Raw genomic sequence first — 18,627 nt, forward strand, 5'->3', positions numbered from 1 at the left:
GTAACATCTCAAGTGGGAGGGGGCTCTATGTTCTTGTAATTTTTTTTTCTTTTCCTTTATACAGCAGGTTGTCTGGGGTGTGTCATCACTCTGTGCATCTGTAAGTATCTTACATATTTTTTTCCCTGGAGGTTGGGTTAAATATTGCTACTGAGATTGCATAACTACTTCCCTTAGGATAAAGCAGAATGATTCAAACTTTCACAAAGGGAAGGTCTCTATATAACAAAGGCATTACTGAGTTTTCCACATTCTGACCTCTTGGAGCTGGAGGAAAAGAAGAAGGCATCTGCTGTTACTCCTTATGTCTGGCTCTGCTACAGCTGAGCTCACCACCTGCTGTGGCCACCTACCCTCTAATACTCCTGTGTGCCCCTCACTCCCCACCCCTCAGCCCCGAGCACCTCTGCCTTCTCCATCCATCCACGTAACCAGCACCTAGAGCAGGAAACAAACATTCCCATTGCCCCAGATGTCCCCACTCTGGTCTCTCTTCCAGCTATGTCTCCCACCCATCCCCACCCCTGAAAGGGCTAATCTGATTTCTAACAGCATAGGTTAGGGGTTAAATGTTTTTATATTTCATGAACATTTTTCAGTAGCTTCATACAGTTTGTGTCTGGGCTCTTTTGTTTAACACAATATAGCAAAATTCCTCCAAAGCCAACTCTGTGGTTGCAGATCATTTGTTCTCATTAGTATGCTGCTGTGTTCAGGGCATGTGGGAGGCTCAGTTGTTAAGTGGCTGCCCAGAGTCCTGGGATGGAGCCCTGAATCAGGCTCCCTGCTCAGCGGGAAGCCTGCTTCCCCCTCTCCCACTTCTCTCTGCTTGTGTTCCCTCTCTTGTTGTCTCTCTCTCTGTCAAATAAATAAATAAAATCTTTTAAAAAAAAGTATGCTGCTGTGTGGCTAAACCCAGTTATTTACATACTCTGCTACTGTTGGACATGGTGTCTGAGTTCAATTTTCAGCTATTATGGACAAACCTGCAATGAGTATTCTAGTACACGTCTTGTGGTGAATACATGAACACACTCAATGGTTTGTGTACATCTAACAGTGGAATTGTTGTGTCCATAGCGTATGGTATGTTCAGCTACAGCAGATACTCTGAACACTTAATATTTCCTTTCTTTGGTAGTTTAGCCTTTTTGGAGGGGATACTATATATATCTTTGTGATTTTTAAAAATTTGCACGTCCCCTAGTGGTTAAGGATGTTGAGCTCCTTTCATACATACACTGGCCATTTTGGGTATCCTCTTTCATGCACATCTTCAGCCCATTTTCCTATTTTTCTTGTGAATTTACAAGTGTTCTTAATATGTTCTGGATATGAGTCTTTTGTTAGATATATGAATATTTCCACCCACTCTGTGGGTTGCCTTTTCACTCTTTAATGGAGCTTTTTTGATCAACAGAATTACTTAATTTTATAAATTCATCATATTTTTCTTCAGTGTGGTGCTTTTTGTGTCCCATACTCTGCTCTATACTCTAAAGTCATGAAGACACTCTCTGGGGTCTTCCAAAGGCTTACTGTTTCACGTTTCATGTTCAGATCTGCTGTTGATTCTTATGTATTTTTTCCCCCACACATACATCAAATTGGAGATTCTATAACATTTAATTATTAAAAGAGAGATGTCCATCTGGCTAATCTTGGTGGTAAGTACACAGGTGTTTGCTATATTGTTTTCTGTATGATTGAAACATTTTACAATTAAAAATAAAATGAAAAAATATTTAAGCATTGATATTTCCTTGGGTTCCCTCTTTGATCTACAGTTCTTTTCATGTTACATGATCTTCCTGGGTGAGTTTGCCTACTTCCCTTCTAGTCATCTATTTATTTTAATTTCATCAAGCACAAATTCTGTCCATGTACCATGCAGTTGCTGGCCACAGAGAGGAATATAACATGGTTATCCTTTTAAGGGACTTACAGTTTGGTATATATGGTGACAGAGAATTGCAGTAAAGTTCCTTGGAATAGCTATTGCAAAGGACACCTCCTCAGAGCTCATGTTCTCTTCAACATGAGTGTTCAATTTTCCTTCCTCCTTTTCTTGTTCCCTTTTTAAAATCAACTTCATTGGGGCACCTGGGTGGCTCAGTGGGTTAACGCCTCTGCCTTCGGCTCAGGTCATGATCCTGGGGTTCAGGGATCGAGCCCCACATTGGGTTCTCTGCTCAGCAGGGAGCCTGCTTCCCTACCTCTCTCTTCTCTGCCTGCCTCTCCGCCTACCTGTGATCTCTATCTGTCAAATAAGTAAATAAAGTCTTTTAAAAAATTAATATATTTTTAAAGATTTTATTTATTTATTTGACAGACAGAGATCACAAGTAGGCAGAGAGGCAGGCAGAGAAAGAGAGAGAGAGGGCAGCAGGCTCCCTGCTGAGCAGAGAGCCTGATGCGGGACTTGATCCCAGGACCCTGAGATCATGACCTGAGCTGAAGGCAGCGGCTTAACCCACTGAGCCACCCAGGCACCCTAAAAAGAAAAAAAAATTAAAATCAACCTCATTGAGGGATGATTTGCATATGATAACAATGCAGCCATTTTCAGAATACATTTCAATGAGTTTTGACAAAAGTATATCCCCATGTAAGTACAACCACAATTAAAATACAGGACATCTTCCAAAAATTTCTCCCACGCCCCTTTGCTGTCAATCACCTGCCAATCCTCAGGCACAGGCTGAGGCTTGCTTCCTGTCACTATGGGTTAGTTTGCCTCTTCTAGAATTTCATGTAAATGAAATCATACAGAATGCATTCTTTCTGTGTCTGGCTTCTTCCCATCATTGTGATGTTTTTGAGGTCCATCAGATACATGTATGCTCCAGGCCATGGTGTGCCTTTGCTTGCCTTTTCTCAGCGATGGGTTTCAAAGCTCCCTGCCTCCTTTCCGGCACTCTGGTGGTATCTCTCACTCTTCAGCATATGCACCTGCATATAAAGGCTGGCTGCTCTACCCGGCCTCTTAGACTAATTAGCAATCTCTATCTAGTCTGAAGACAGGGCAGGTGATTCTCTTATTGCTTCTCCAGCCTTTCATAAAGACGTGGAACTTTTCCTCCTTTAATACAGTGGCTGATGTTATAGGAATTAGTACATTAGAATTAAAGTAAACTGTAGCTCTAAAAGAATACCAGCACCTGGGCCAACATTCTCTAAGATTCTGATTCAGAAGGTCAGGAATAAGGCTTGAGGACCCGGATTCTGAAAAGCTGCCCAGAAGTCCTGATGTGCAGTCAGCCCTGAGGGCCACTGTCCACCGAGTGAAGTCTCGATTCTGCAGCATGGCACAGAGAGACTATCATAATCAGTTTCAAACTACACCTTTGGCTCTTTCTGCACGACCTGTCTTCCTCTTCCATGTTCCTTACTCCCTACTCCCTGCAAGCATGTGTGATCTCTCACCAACACTCCCCCTCACCTGTATGTGAAATGTTTTCCCCTCTAGTAGGGATGTCTTCTCTTATTGTCCATCCACTTGGCCCACTCCTACTCATCCCTCAATAACCCATTCCAAATTACTTCTTCTATGAAGTATGAAAGGCCTTCCATAGTCTTTCTTCTCCCTATGCCCATAGTAGCTGTCAAAAACACTGACCCCGTTATGATATAAGGAATTGTTTATATGACTGACCCCTCCTTCAATACAACTATGAACTTCTCCAGACCATGGGCCCAGTCTTGTGCAGCATCATGTTCCCATTGGGTAGCCTGGTGCCTTACACAAGTAGGTGCTTAACAAACGATTGCTGAGCGAATGAATGGACATTTGGAGAGAAGAGTGAAGGGATGGTGGTCCTTGATGTATCCCTCGGAGGGCATGAAGTCCTTGGGGAAACAAGGGCTGGATAATCCTGCCTGGGTTCTCTGAGCATTGTGCCTGACCCTCACTCTCAGCTTTGGTTTCCAAGCCTCTTGGGAGAAAGCAGAGTTAGAGGGTAGGTTGGGATGGCATTTGACTTCTGACTGCATCAGTCTTCAAACCTAGTTCATGCTTAATGCTCTTGTCGTTTTCATTTGGGGTTGCTGGTTGTTTGAGTCTGTGAGTGTGAGTCACAAAGGGTGTGTGTCTGTGTGTGGCATGTTTGCTCATAAGTCTGTCAGTTTAGATAAATGAGAGGATTTTAAAAAGTTGAAGATATTCTATAAATGTCAGATACTATTAAGTGCACTTATGCTTACATGTGTACTTATATGCACAGATGCACTTATATGCACATACACTTATATGCACAGATGCTTATGAGGCTGTGGCTTGGCATTTTTTGGAAACAAGACCTTCTCAAGTTGTGCAAGGCTGGCTGGCCACTGAGGGTATAGGGACAGTTCCTGCCCTCCAAGGACTTCCCCACTGGATGAGGGAAGGAAAGACATTCTCATTTGACTTTGGGTCTGGTAGGGACAACTGTGTACCAGGAGCTGTTAGAGAGGAGAGCTCAAGGGGCCAGGCTAATCATACAAGACATTGCTGTGGGGCTGGGCTGCTTGCTTTTTCCTAAATTATGGGTCAGTTTGGGTGTAAAGAAAAGGGGAAGGGGGCTTTAAGAGAGAGGACCCTTCATGGTCCCTAGGACAGACCAGGAACCAGTCAAAAGAGGTCAACACAGTGCCCAGTACAGAAAGGCGCTCAGGAAGGGTTGGCTGGGGAGCAGGTGAGGGGGAAGGCAGAAGAGCCTCACACTAGAGCTTCACTTAGAGGCTGGGCTACTGGTTGTGAATTGCTCAGTGTCAGGGCAGCCCAGGCTCTGGCCTGTGGCTCACGGGCTTGCAAAATTGGGACTGTGAGCCTGACTAGGAAAAAGTGAGATGGAACAGCACAGACTGTCCCCTCTGCTGGGGAATTTGCAAAGTGGCCTTGCTAGGGACCATGTTTAGACAAGAGTAGGGTCCTGTTTGTGTCTTTTCTCCCTGTTCCGTACTCTGTTGTCTTCTGCCATTTCCCCAAACTTGATCAAATCCGAGTCAACTGTTCAAAGTCAGAGCTTGCTCCATGAGCTAAACTCTGGGTGGGAACACAGAGCTCCCCATGGGGCCCCCACACAAGGAGCCTTTTCCGGAGGCCTGAGCCGTGCATGGCTATTCCCTAGACACAGGCTCCAGACTGGGGCAGAACTGGATTGGAGGCCACATCCTGTCTGTGGGCCCTTGGACAAGTGATTTAACTTCTGAGTCCCAATTTTCCTCTTTTGTGAAATGGAGCTTTGTGCCCTTCCCTATAGGGTTGTGGGGAGGGTGGAAGGGAAGAGGTCTGTAAATGTCAATCGTTGAGTCCACCACTTGGCCAGCACGCCATGGCTTGCCTTCCTGCCAATATTACCAACCTCAGTTAACACAGCACATCTGTCCTCCCATTTATAAAGCCCTTTATTGCACTGTCCTCACCTCCCAACTCCCAGCCGCTCTGCTCCACAGACAGAGGAGGGGATTTTCACCTTTATTCTGATTGGCTAAATGGAGGCCTGGAAGGATCTGGAGCCTAGGAGCAGGGCTTCCTGTTTCTGTCCAGGCTGCTTTTTAAAAAAAGATTTTATTTATTTACTTGAGAGAGACAGAGATAGTGAGAGGTAGCGTGAGTGGGGAGGAGAGGGAGAAGTAGACTCCCTGCTGAGCAGAGAGCCTGACAGGGGGCTCCATCCCAGGACCCTGATATCAAGACCTGAGCCAAAGGCAAACCCTTAACCGACTGAACCACCCAGGTGCCCCCAGGCTGCTTTCCATGGCTCTGATGGCCTCCTGCGGTGGCAGGGTCTGGGTACTTTGAGGAGGCCACCCACCCGTCAGGGGCCCTGTCCCTCAGGGCTGCAGCTGCCGAGTTCTAGATGCAGCGAGGCTGGCCCCTCAGTGAGACTTGGCTCAGAGCTCACCTGGTATGGGACAAGAGTTCTTTACGGAGCCATGTTCTCTCCGATCGAAGACCATAGGACACCAGAGCTCAGGCCCTCACCCACCGACCCAGTGCCCCCCATCCTGACACAGCCCTGCATGCTTCTCCCTCCTCAACTCCTTCCCAGCCCCACCCATCCCATGCTGTCCCTGGCCTATGTCACCTGCCATCTGCTGTGCAATGTGTTGCTAAGCTGGTCCTTAACCCTGAGTGCCTGCGTCTGACTGCCCTGTTTCCCCAGAGAAGCTGGGCTCCCGGCAGTCAGGAGCAGTTTCTCCTCCACCTCCCTAATTCCCCCAGGGAGGGCTCAGGTTCCCCAGAGCAGAGGGGGCCTCTGTCATGGTACCAGCCCAGGAGGCATAGCCATGACCATGGAAAGGAGAGGCTTCAGGACCCCGTGTCTCTCCGGAAGCCCCTGTGCCTTCCCCTCTGGAAAGGCCCTTCTGGACTAATTCTGTTAGCAGCATACTCTGTTCCTCTCTTAAGAGGCAGCTGAGAAGAACACGGGGTTTTATAGTCTGTAGGTGCAGGGGATTAGCAGTGGGCTTTGCCAGGAAGGAGGGATTTGGGATGGGCCCTCATTAGAGCCTCATACTTCCACCCCAATTTCTTTGGAATTTGTTCTTGATGTTTAAAATGCAAACTGACTTCTCAGCATATTCAAACTGGGCCAGGTCATTGGCAACGGTCAAAGGGCGGAAACCACTGAATTGTTCTGCAGTGTGTCCCTGCAGAATAGCAAGGATTGAAAAAAAGGTAAGCAGGGGCAGGAAGACAGTGTGCGACATTTCCTCGTTTGCTCCCTAGGTCTCTTTTGAGGAAGACCATGGACCATATTGAAAAAGCACCCTTTGGATTTTGGAGTCAGGACCAGACTCTCATACCTGTGAAGAAAGTGACTTTAGGCATTGCCATAAAGTCCCCTCCCCCCAACCCCTGGCCACCAACCCACCCTCCATCCACTTTCCCCAGGATGACTCTGTCCTCAGTCAGCATCACAGATGTCAGCAGGCTGAGGTGGTGGAGGCAATGAGGCTAGGACACTGGGGTCCCTTTCTCCCACGTCCATACCTCCTTTGAACCCCGGCCTTCGAGAGGTCTAATGTGAGCCCTCTGCTCAAGCCTGAAGGCCTGGGTGGGCAGAGGAGGAAGCTGGGTACTAGGAGAGAGCTCAGGTGTGGCTGAGTCACACCTGTGTTGTGAACTCTCAGTCTGTGCCCCTATTCAGCCCTGGTTGCCATGTCTTGGTTTCTCAGATTAGCAAGATGCTTTGAGCAAGAATCAGGGTCTTGGAGGGGTGGAGCGAGCACCTGTGTTTTGAAGGGGGCAAGGAGGGTATTTCCCATCTGTGACATAAAGGGAAAGAGAGCATAGGACAGGGCACTGTGATGATAGCGTGTGTGGTTTTGTGAGTATGTATGTCAGTATGTGTGCGTTAGTGGGAATGCACACTGTTCATCTTGTGTTCTGCTTCTCTCTCTCTAGGTAGAAAGTCTGGCAGTCTGAGGACTCAGAATTCTGAGGAAGGGAGAGCTGGATCAGGCAGAACCTCCACTTGCCCAATCTTTCTTAGCCCTTCTTCCTTGAGGGTCTTTGTGACTTTGCGGGTTTGAAGGGTTTTGGAGCTGCTCTAAGATTTGGTGGGTCACTGGTTTAAAATGGTCATTTCCCCAGTGAGCTTGTAAGGGAGCAGTTTTCTTGCACTCCTGGTGTCAAGTGTAGGAGCCCAGTGGCCAGAAGTGGAGGGGGTGAATGGGGGGAAAGACTGAGATAGATGAGAGAGGGTTCTGGGAGGAGCGTGTGTCTAGCATGGAGGCCAGATGTGATGGGAGAGGGGAGGCTCATTGTAAAGGCGGATGGTCTCTGTGGAGACTCATTTTCCAGAGAGTGCCTTGGGTTTTGCTGCCAGGAGCAGAGTCATCAAGACTGGTCTTTGCTGTTGAAAGGAAGTAGGCGACAAGTGTTATAAAAGGGACCTACCTTCACATTGCACACAATTTATAGAGAGCTTTTCTCATACATGATCCTCTCAACAACCTGAGGAATAGACAGTATTTTTCTTCTTCTTTTAAAAAAATAACTTTAATGGTAATAATAAAAGGGAAATTGGCAGATTCAATGGGGTTTCTGTGAAATTTCTAGATTTTAGGCAGTGTGTACTAGGAAAAGAAGGAGAGATGAGGACAAGTGTGCTACAGTCTATTGGGAGATACTGACTTAGTGTTTCGAAGATATCTGAAACTTTTATCTCTTGTATGGAAGAAAGAGCAATGTAGAGAATTTTAGGATAAAAATCTACTCCTTGATCATGATGTGTTGAATGTAACCAGCCCTGAAGTGTACATCACCATGATAAATAGATACTTCAGAAAACTCATGATGGAAAAGAGCCTTCACTTGCTTCACTGAGTCAAGTTCAGAGGCCACTGCCCAGCTACAGAAAAGAGGTGATTTTTTAGCTTCCATTCTTCTTAAAATTTCCTGGGGAGGACCCCAACCTTTCTAGATTGGGAAGGTGGTGTCTTTCAGGTGAGCCAAAGAGGAGAGGCCTTGGGAATCCTGCATTTGTTTTCTTTTTCTTTTTTTTTTTTAAGATTATTTATTTATTTATTTGACACAGAGAGAGATCGCAAGTAAGCAGAGAGGCAGGCAGAGAGAGAGGGGAGGAAGCAGTCTCCCCGCGGAGCAGAGAGCCCGATGCGGGGCTCGTTCCCAGGACCCTGGGACCATGACCTGAGCCGAAGGCAGAGGCTTTAACCCACTGAGCCACCCAGGTGCCCCATGCATTTGTTTTCTTAATGTGAGCCTGGAAGAGGAAAGGCTGGTGGTTTCTTGGGCTTGGACCAGTGGTCTAGACCCCTCTTCCTGGCTGGACTGGCCTTCGTCCAGCTTTCCCCTCTCCTCGGACCCCTCTCTCCCCCTGCCCCTCCCTCTCATGGGTCTTGGCCATGGTCAGTACTTCCTCCTGGTCCCCTGCACATGCCTACCCTTCTCAGACTGACCCTTCTCTCCTACCCCACTCCAGCTCTCCTTCCAAAACCCCCGTGGCTAAGAACTGGCTCCATGTGTGTTTCACATGCAGGCTTTCTCCTCCCTGGAGAGCAAGAGCCCAAGAGGCGTCTGCTGCCCCTTACCTGATCCCTGTAATCTTCTGAGGCTGGATGGGCTGGCAGAGTGGCCTCGGGGACACGGGTCAGAGAAATGCTGACCTGTCACTCCCAGGGAGTGAGGGTGGGGGGAGACTAAGTCTCTTGGGGATTAGGGGTTGTGTCCAGCCCTGCAGGATGGCCCCTCTCCCAACTTGAGCTTATTTCAGGTGAGTAACCCTGGGAAAACAAAGCAATCAGGAAATTTGGGGTGATTACCAAGGTGTGTTACGAATTTTGGACTCAACTTCTTGCTGCCAGGCAAACCAAAGCTGATAATACCTCAATTAGTTGGCTGGCACCCAAAGCCAGCCAAGCTCCCTGGCCCTATATAAGGGCCATCCCCAGCCCAGAACTTCAGAAGGTGTCTGAGTTTCCTCTAGCCTTTCTATCTGTCCTTCCTTTGGAATATCTTGCTGTCCACCATGAATCGCCAGGCCAGCCACAGCCAACAATCTTGCAGATCTTCCAGCGGGGGCCACCGCCAGGGCTTCAGTGGCCAGTCAGCTGTAGTGTCGGGCCAGAGCCGGGTTAACTTCACCAGATCCTCCTCAACATCCCGCTCAGGCAGGGGCGGTGGTGGGTCTGCTGCCTGTGCCATGATGGGAGGAGGTTTTGGCAGTAGGAGTCTCTACAACCTTGGGGGCAACAAGAAGATTTCCATCAGCGTGGCTGGAGGCAACTCCCGGGCTGGAGAGTTTGGGGGGACCCGCAGAGGCAGTGGTTTTGGAGGTGGTGGAAGAGGGATGGGTGGGGGCTTTGGTGGAAGGGCTGGGGGCTTTGGAGGAGCTGGAGGTTTTGGTGGAGGAGCTGGTGGCTTCGGTGGAGCTGGTGGCTTTGGTGGAGGAGCTGGTGGCTTTGGTGGAGCTGGTGGCTTTGGTGGAGCAGGTGGCTTTGGTGGGCCTGGTGGCTTTGGTCCTGGTGGCTTCCCTGGAGGAATCCAGGAAGTAACTGTCAACCAGAGCCTCCTGCAGCCCCTCAATGTGGAGATCGACCCCCAGATTGGGCAAGTAAAGACCCAGGAGCGGGAGCAGATTAAGACCCTCAACAACAAGTTTGTCTCCTTCATTGACAAGGTGAGCCCATCTTGGGACAGCTGGACAGTGAGGAAGCCTGGCTTAACTGGGATGGTCTCTTTTTCTTCTTCTCATTGTGAATCTGAGGAAGAACTTGTGGGTTCATCCTACACCTCGCGTCCTCTGTGGCATGTCAGCAAGTGGTGTTACTGCAGATGATGGAAATATTGGCTGGCATTACCGCCCCCTCCACGTGGCCCATCACTGCGGTTTGTCAGAGGCACTGCTGGGATTGTTCATTGCCATCACGGATATCTCCTCACTATTGCCCTCTGAAACCCAAGCTCAGAATTTCCTCTCTATGCCAGGGGAGTTATGAGCTATTTCCCTTTGAAAGAGAGGCTGACTCTGCCCAAGCTGGATTTGTCTGAAAGAGGAGTTCATCTGCCATCAGCCTAAGAAGAGGGATGCAGAGAGGTTTTGGGAGGTGGGATGGGTAGGGGTAACAGGTACCTCCTCCTCAGTGGTTCTCATGGGAAGACTTTGGTGTGGGGACCTGTGGATATTGAGGCCATTTGGCATTTGTATACTTGTGTACATATGCAAGCAAGGTTGGGGAGATGTTTTCTAGGGATTTCTGTGCTTTGGATATTCCATGCAAGGGCCACAATGCTAATTGTTATGGTCACCAGAGGGCATTGGGTGGCTGCTGACTGAGGATTTCATCCATACTGTTGAGTATGATTGTGGGGAAATCTCTTTGTGATCCTGGGACAATATTAGGCCTTAAAGAGAGAGGATTCATAGGGACTCTTTGGGGTCCCCTCACCCTACACCTGTCCTGGGCAAAACCAAAAGAAGAAAAGCATCTTAACATTGGAATACCAGACCTTTGCAGAGGTGAAACTCTTCAAAATCAAGTGGCCTGCTAGTTGCCAGCAGATACATGGGTGTCCTGATAAAGAACTCACAGAAAGGTGGAAGGCAATGTGACAATGCTGCTCCTCCAATGCTGGGCCCAGGAGCAGCTCTCAGCAGCAGCTCTCATCACCCTTCAAGGGGGATTCCTGGGTCTTGGGGTCCTGAGTGTCCAGCATGAGGCCTGGCAAGAGCTCTGCAAATGTTTGTTGAATGGCCAATTGACTGGCATTTATTCCACATGTTTATGCAGTTGGCCTTGAACTTGTGTGCAAAAATGTTTTGCAGCAAATGAAAGTTTGAGACACCTTTAGCTAATGGTGCAGTTTAAATGCAGCTGAGCCTTGTATTTAAACAGGCTTGGCAGAGGGGGCTGAATCTAGATGCATTTGGACCCTGTTCCTGGGACAAGGGCTGCCTGAAATCCACTTCCCTATGGCTTTTGTTCTTTCCCAGCTTCGTGCAGTGTACCCACCCGTACTGCAAACCTCCTCGTGAGGACTATGGCCGCTCTAGGATGTTGGAATCTCCTGCTATTTGTTGAATACTTAATGATTGAGGAATGAATGATGGAGGGAGGAATGAATGAATGAATGAATGAATGAATGATATAGCAGAAAGATCATCAAGTATATGTATCATGAAACCTCAGTTCTGTTTTGTCACTGACCTGTGTGACCATTGTCATCTCTGGGCTTCAGTTTCCTTATACCTGCTCAGTTGGGCTCTCCACATCACACCAAAGGGCTGTCCACATGGGGTTAGCACTAAGCTATGGCAGCATTCAAAATGCAGCCCTGCTGGAGAGACAAGGAGACCCCCGGGACTTGGTTTGGGGAAGTCATGAGCCTGCATGACTGGAGCTGGCTCCAGACAGCTCCTTGATGCTCTTCTCATTGGGCTGCAGGTGCGCTTCCTGGAGCAGCAGAACAAGGTCCTGGAGACCAAGTGGAATCTCCTACAGGAGCAGGGCTCTGGTTCAAATACCAACAACAACAACCTAGAGCCTTTTTTTGAGAACTACATCAGTAGCCTCAAGGCCTTCCTGGATGGGCTGCACTTGGAGAAGGACAAGCTGCAGGGTGAGCTGAGGGGCATGGAGGAGACGGTGGAAGACTTCAAGAAGAGGTGCGTGCTGCTCAGTCCCAGGGTACGGTGGTGGGGGGGTGGAGCTGGAGGGTGGGAGGGGCAGATGGCAGGATGCCTAGTCTCCAGCTTAGCTCTGTTCCAGTTGGCTGCAAGCTTGGAGGAATTACCCCATCCTCTTTGACTCTCGATAGCCCAGTCTGTAAAAGAGAGGCTCATGGCTTGCTTGAGGCTGAAGTCCTTTGGAGACTTTAATGAAAGGGCACAGACATATAATTTGGGGAGTCCCAAGACACCCTGAAACTCATTTATGAACCTAACAGACTCAGAAAGCATTGTCTGTCCTCCCTGGGCTAGATTATCTTCAAGTTCCCCTTCAAATAGGAATTTTATTTCCCCTGTCAATAAACCTCTCAATGAGTAGCAACTTGCTGTGCCTTGGTCAAGCCCCATTCTGCCACTAATGAGCTCTGTGAGCTTGGGCAAGTGCCTCAGCTTCTCTGTTTTGCAGTCTCCTCACTGTAAAATGGAAATAGTGGAAGTATTGACACTATTTGTTGTAATGAAGATGGGATGAGTTAATACAAGCATAATTCATGAAGCAGGACCTGGCACATTCTTAGCGACCCATGCTTGGTTTTCATTAATTCAGAAAATATCTACTGGGAGACCATGGGGCTACTATACTTGCTATACACAGAGTTGGCACCACATATCTCCCCCTGAAAGCTCCTAGCAGCTCAGTCATCTCCCTTTGCTTATATAAATGGTTTTAAAAAAAAATCCCAAGTTCTCCAGGAAGCCTTCTGGGATCAATCAAAATAGGACCCCACTAGGACGAGGCTCCTACTGTAGTGTCCAGTAATTACCATCACCACTACTACATGGTACCTGGCACATAGTAGATTCTCAATAAAGTCTGTTGAATGAACTCTCATCTGAATCCAGAAGGCTTTGCTTTGCACCGACGCCATGTCTTGAGCTAAACTGGCAGAGGCCCTGAGTCCATGTTACTTCTGAGAATTGCATGGGGACCATGGGGACATGCCAGAGAAGGCAGATCCAAAGGGGACTCTTATCTCACAGGTATGAAGAGGAGATCAACAAACGTATGGCTGTAGAGAATGACTTCGTACTCTTGAAGAAGGTGAAGGATCTCTCCCCTTCCCTCCCAGCCCAAAGCTCCAAAAGCAGAGTGGTCTGAAGGTTGAGGGGAAGCACGAGTTTAGTCCTGCTAAGCGAAGGGTCTTCTTTAGGCCATGTAGGTGAGGGCCCGGGCTAGGGAGGGAGCCTGCAGAGCTGGGCAGGCAGGGGAAGGGCCTGAAGATTCTATGCAGCAGGCTATAAAAGGCCTAACAGACTTTGGCCATGCTCCTTGTCCTCATGGGCCCATGGGGTTTATGAATTTGGTTAGGCCTTGAGTTTTGATTAGAAATAGGGTTTTGTTTTTTTTTCAGGAACACATTCTCAGGAGCTATTTAAACAGAAGTTTTGAGTATTGCAAATTTAGATTCTCCCTCAGGCCTTCCTCACAAACCCTCCACACCTAGGCCCAGTATGGGTGGCCTCAGCCCCGCTCACCTTGCCCCTCTCAGCCTTTCGCCTCTTCTGCTCCTCTCTGTCGGGTATTTGCCAGGCCAGCCTGCCAGACAGCGGTCTAGTCCTATTATGATATGTATGCCTGGGCCTCATTTCCCCTGAGTGGGAGCTCCCAGGGGGTAGGCTCTTGTGGCCCCTTCGTCAGGGCTCAGGACTGGGCCAGCCCACAGGTTGGCGGGGACAGTGACTGAGCTGTCCCTCAGGATGTTGATGCTACCTACATGACCAAAGTGGAACTGGAGGCCAAGGTGGAGACTGTGACAGATGAGATCAACTTCCTGAAGGCTCTCTATGATGCTGTAAGTCTGCTCCTCACCTGCAAGCCTCTGACCCACCTGCTTTCCACCTCCTGGAGAAGAAGGCTCTCACCAGAGCTTTACCAGGAGGCCCTTGAGTCACATCTGTGCTTCTGACAAAAGTGATACCTTCCCACCTCGTCCTCAGACCCAACCCCTTCTGAGCTGGTGGATCCTTGTCTTTTGGGGAACCCTGGTGTGGGTCTGCTCCGGAATAAGCATGTCTGCCTGGCTCTGCAGGAGCTGTCCCAGATGCAGTCAGACACCAGTGATACGTCCGTGGTGCTGTCCATGGACAACAACCGCAGCCTGGACCTGGACAGCATCATCTCTGAGGTCCGTGCCCAGTACGAGGCGATCACCCAAAGAAGCAAGGCCGAGGCCGAGGCGCTGTACCAGAGCAAGGTGGGCGACACCATCCTGTAACTCTGGGGACTCTCACTTCCCCATCAAGCTACCTGGGCAGCCCTTGCCTCCGAGTCATTCTCTTCTATATCTCCAGTGTTGCACTTCCCCACTGGTCTGGCGTTCCCCACATCCATCTCCCCCCGCTTTTTAAAGCTTTTATTTATTTATGTGATAAAGAGAAAGAGACAGAGGACACAAGCAGAGGAGTGACAGGCAGAGGGAGAAGCAGGCTCCCCACTGAGCAGGGAGCCCCATGCAGGATCTGGTCCCAGGACCCTGGGATCATGACTTGAGCTGAAGGCAGACGCTTAACTGACTGAGCCACGTAGGTGTCCCTGCATCTCCCTTCCTAATAAAAGAGCTCTGACTTTGCTGTAACTTGGTGCTTCTCACCAGGAGGGGAAGGCAGGATTTTTCTCCCAGGAGCCATATGGAAAATTCTGCAGACACTTTTGGTTGTGGGTGGGGAGCAGGGGTTGCCATTGGAGCCTAGTGGGTAGTCTAGAGGCCAGGGATGCTGTTAAACATCCTACAATGTTGGGGCGCCTGGGTGGCTCAGTGGGTTAAGCCGCTGCCTTCGGCTCAGGTCATGATCCCAGGTCCTGGGTTCGAGCCCCACATCGGGCTTTCTGCTCAGCAGGGAGCCTGCTTCCTCCTCTCTCTGCCTGCCTCTCTGCCTACTTGTGATTTCTCTCTGTCAAATAAATAAATAAAATCTTTAAAAAAAAAAATCCTACAATGCATGACCCCACCTCCCAACAACAACAAAAAATTATCCTACCTAAAATGTCAGTAGTGCCAAGGTCGAGAAATCATTAGTCCCTCTGGCTGCATTCCCTTTATTGCTGGGGACACTTCCATTACTCCTCCTCCAATCTGGACCTTGTCATTGTGTGCTCTGATCTGATCGCACTGAGGGGTTGAAGCTAGTGTCTGGAAAGAAGATGGGGGAAGGACAAGGAGACTGAGCAAAGGGACCCCAGAACTTGTGTCTGTCCCCCTCTTTCCATCCCAAATCTGAATGGGGCATAAATTTATCCACATATTGTTGACTCTTCTGGCTTTTCTTTCTTCTTCTTCTTCTTTTTTTTTTTAAGGTTTATTTATTTATTTATTTATTTGACAGGCAGAGATCACAAGTAGGCAGAGAGGCAGGCAGAGAGAGAGAGGAGGAAGCAGGCTCCCTGCTGAGCAGAGAGCCTGATGTGGGGCTCGATCCCAGGATTCTGGGATCATGACCTGAGCTGAAGGCAGAGGATTTAACCCACTGAGCCGCCCAGGTGTCCCCTCTTCTGGCTTTTCTGCCCAAGGAGGGACAGACTGCTGGTGAAGAAGATGGTTCTAGCATCTGAAATGTTTGCATTCAAGTTCCAGCACTTTCACTTGATAGCTAGATGAGTTCAGTCATGGAACTTAAGCAATCTGTGTCTCAGTTTTCCCATGCATAAAATGGAGATAATCATACCTTTCTCATCAGGTAGTTGTGAAGTATAAGGAGATGAAGCACAGGGCTGGGCACAAAGTGTCTGTTCCACGAACACAGCCATAGTGCTAAAAGCCAGGTCCCCGGGTGCAGGGGAGAGAGTACCTGGTTCCTCCAGCTGACTGACCTTGCACAGTCACGTGTCTGTGTTTTGGTTTTCCTGGTTGGGTTAGGGGATCCGTAAGGACTCTGCTGGCTTTCTGAAAGGGGGACTCTTTCCTGGACACAGCTAGGGGAGCTGCAGACCACGGCCGGCAGACACGGGGATGATCTGAAGAGCACCAAGAGTGAGATCATGGAGCTCAACAGGATGATCCAGAAGCTGCGGGTGGAGATCGAGAGTGTCAAGAAGCAGGTGAGAAGAAGAGGAAGAGCGTATGTCTGAGATTGCGGGCTCATGCTTGCACCGTAACACTCAGGGCTCAGCACTTACTCCAATGAAATCCTGTCCTAGACTCGCATGTGCTGAAGTGGACCAGATGCAGTTCCGGGCTGCGTCCTGAACAAAGGTCCTGTCGTCCCTCTGGAGTCTGGTGGCTGATGGGGGTCAGAAATACTGAACACCGGCAGGACTAGGGAGGTTGGGAAAAGAAGCTGATTGTGTGAACACTGAAATGGGAAAGTAGCCTGGGAAGGCTACTTGTGCTAGGGCTGGGAGAAAGTTTCTCTGATGATTCGGGAAGACTTGGAGGAGGGAGGTCTTCAGAAGATTCTCAGTCTCTTACCATGAAAGGGGAGAAGGTAAAGGAAGAGTCTGACTCCTTCTGAGCTGGGCTAGGTTCTTGAGGCCAGGTGTCGCTAATCCCACTCCTTGATGTGCTAGGGCCTAGATGGAGGCCCAGGCTTTAACCTCTATGGGCTGTGACTTCCTCATCTGCCCTACATGAGGGGACCCATATGCAGGCACCAAGCACACAGTGCAGGCCCTCAGTATATGAATCTAAATTGGACTCCTGGCACCCTGTACCCAGAATGCCAACCTGCAGACGGCCATCGCTGATGCAGAGCAGCGTGGGGAGCTGGCCCTCAAGGATGCCAATGCCAAGCTTCAGGACCTCCAGGCCGCCCTGCAGCAGGCCAAGGAGGACCTGGCCCGACTGCTGCGCGAGTACCAGGAGCTGATGAATGTCAAGCTGGCCCTGGACGTGGAGATCGCTACCTACCGGACCCTCCTGGAGGGCGAGGAGTGCAGGTTAGTGGGAGTCCCTCTGGTTCCCAAGAGGCCCAGGGACCTGATGGCTTTGCTGCCTGAGCCTGCTGCCAGGTACCCTGTGGGCGCGTGTGCTCATCACTAGAGGTGGCGCCAAGGCCTCGGCAGGCCCAGCCTCCTCCTCTTCAGGGCTGCAAGATGCTGCCAGACCTCCAGGAGAGCTGTGTCCCCATGCAATAGTGACACTCCAGAGTCTTATCTTGCATGGGCTTTCCCCTCCTTCTCGTCTCATGTTTTGGCTGTAGAATACATGTCTGCAAACAACAGTCATAGGCAGAAAGATTATTTCTAGGCCATTTCTTTATTATTGCCTTAATTGTAGGTTTCTGTAGAGTAGGTTCCTGTAGCCTAGCCCTTAGGTAAGGACCCTGGCCTATGTGGATTCAAATAATATTCACTGAATAAAGAGGATCCTCAGGAGTGGGAAGAGGATGCCTGGGCCAGGGAGTGCTCCTCAGCTGTGACTCTGTGGAATGTTAGTGGAAAGGGCAAGAACTTAAGTTCAACTTGACCTAATAGAAAAAAGGAACGCATGCCATGATTTTTCAAGCAACTACCATCCTATTTCTTATTGTCAGCATCAATTGTTGACCTAGGTAAGGTACATCTGGGGAAGGGAGGAGCTGCACAGGTCACTGACACTGGGGTCTGGTCTTCCTACAGGATGTCTGGAGAGTGCCAGAGTTCCGTGTCCATCGGTGAGGACCCAGGTTTTTCTCTGGGAAGGGGTTGGATGGCTGGGAATAATGCTTCTCCAATCCGAGGCCAGAGCCCGTGAGAGAGCATTCTAGCTGCAGGCTGGAAGAGATTTCCGGTGGTGGCCTGAGTAACCCAGGGGCTCTGAGTCTCAGTCTCAGGGGCCAACCTCCTACCTCTGCTGGCCGCTGGCCATCGCCACCCTGTGCCGAGTTTCAGTCGGCCGGACCTCGGGGAGCCCAGAGGGCAGAGGGGGTGCATCCGGGACTAAAGCACGCCCCACAGACTCCCTGATCCCAAATGTTCTTTGCAGAGATGGTGCACAACAGCAGCAGCAGCGGTGGCAATGGCAGCGGGGAAGCCCTGGGAGCCGGTGCCCTGGAAGGCAGCGCTCTGGGAGGCGGAGCTTCGACCCGTGGGGGCCGGGGCCGTGGGGGCCTGGGCTCAGTGGGGGGCTCGGTGGTGCGCGGGGGCGGCTTCTCCCGTTCTGGCGGCTCTTGTGCTGTCAGCGGCGGCGGCAGCAACAGCTCAAGCCGCAACTCGCAAAGCTCCTCCCAGAGCCAGCGGTTCCACCACATATTCTGAATGGGGGTCCAAGGAGTCCCCGGACCCCTTCACCTGCCCGAACATCTGCATCTTCTGACCTGTGCCCTGGAGCCCCACCTTTCCAGACGACTGGCATTGTAGTCCAGAATTTGCTGGGAAGGTTGATTGGCTTGAAAAACCATCTATCCGCACAAAGCCAGGCTGAGGGGCAGGGCCCGGGAGGTGGGTGGATACATCTCCTCAGCCTCACAGGTGCCCACACTCCAGCCCCACATCCCATTGCCTTATGGAAAAGCTTCACCCAGCCCCTGCATGCAC

The 18,627-nt window shown here is 49.9% G+C and overlaps 1 protein-coding gene across 1 annotated transcript; it reads left to right on the forward strand.

The window, feature by feature from the left end:
- Positions 1-9,476: 9,476 nt before the first annotated feature.
- Positions 9,477-18,348, forward strand: LOC125106903 (keratin, type II cytoskeletal 3-like). Its single transcript, XM_047741489.1, has 10 exons — positions 9,477-9,783; positions 9,940-10,127; positions 11,893-12,113; positions 13,158-13,218; positions 13,874-13,969; positions 14,207-14,371; positions 16,087-16,212; positions 16,829-17,049; positions 17,731-17,765; positions 18,077-18,348. Exons 1-10 carry the CDS (start codon positions 9,477-9,479, stop codon positions 18,346-18,348), a joined length of 1,692 nt encoding a protein of 563 aa, XP_047597445.1.
- The last annotated feature ends 279 nt before the right edge of the window (positions 18,349-18,627 follow it).

This window comes from Lutra lutra, chromosome 8 (assembly GCF_902655055.1).
Source record: "Lutra lutra chromosome 8, mLutLut1.2, whole genome shotgun sequence".
Taxonomy (NCBI): Eukaryota; Metazoa; Chordata; class Mammalia; order Carnivora; family Mustelidae; genus Lutra; species Lutra lutra.

Coding starts and splice junctions, on each gene's coding strand:
- LOC125106903 (XM_047741489.1), top strand. CDS start 9,477: ATGAATCGCCAGGCCAGCCACAGCCAACAATCTTGCAGATCTTCCAGC. Junction 13,219..13,873: donor ACTTCGTACTCTTGAAGAAG/GTGAAGGATCTC, acceptor GCTGTCCCTCAG/GATGTTGATGCTACCTACAT. Junction 16,213..16,828: donor TCGAGAGTGTCAAGAAGCAG/GTGAGAAGAAGA, acceptor CCCTGTACCCAG/AATGCCAACCTGCAGACGGC.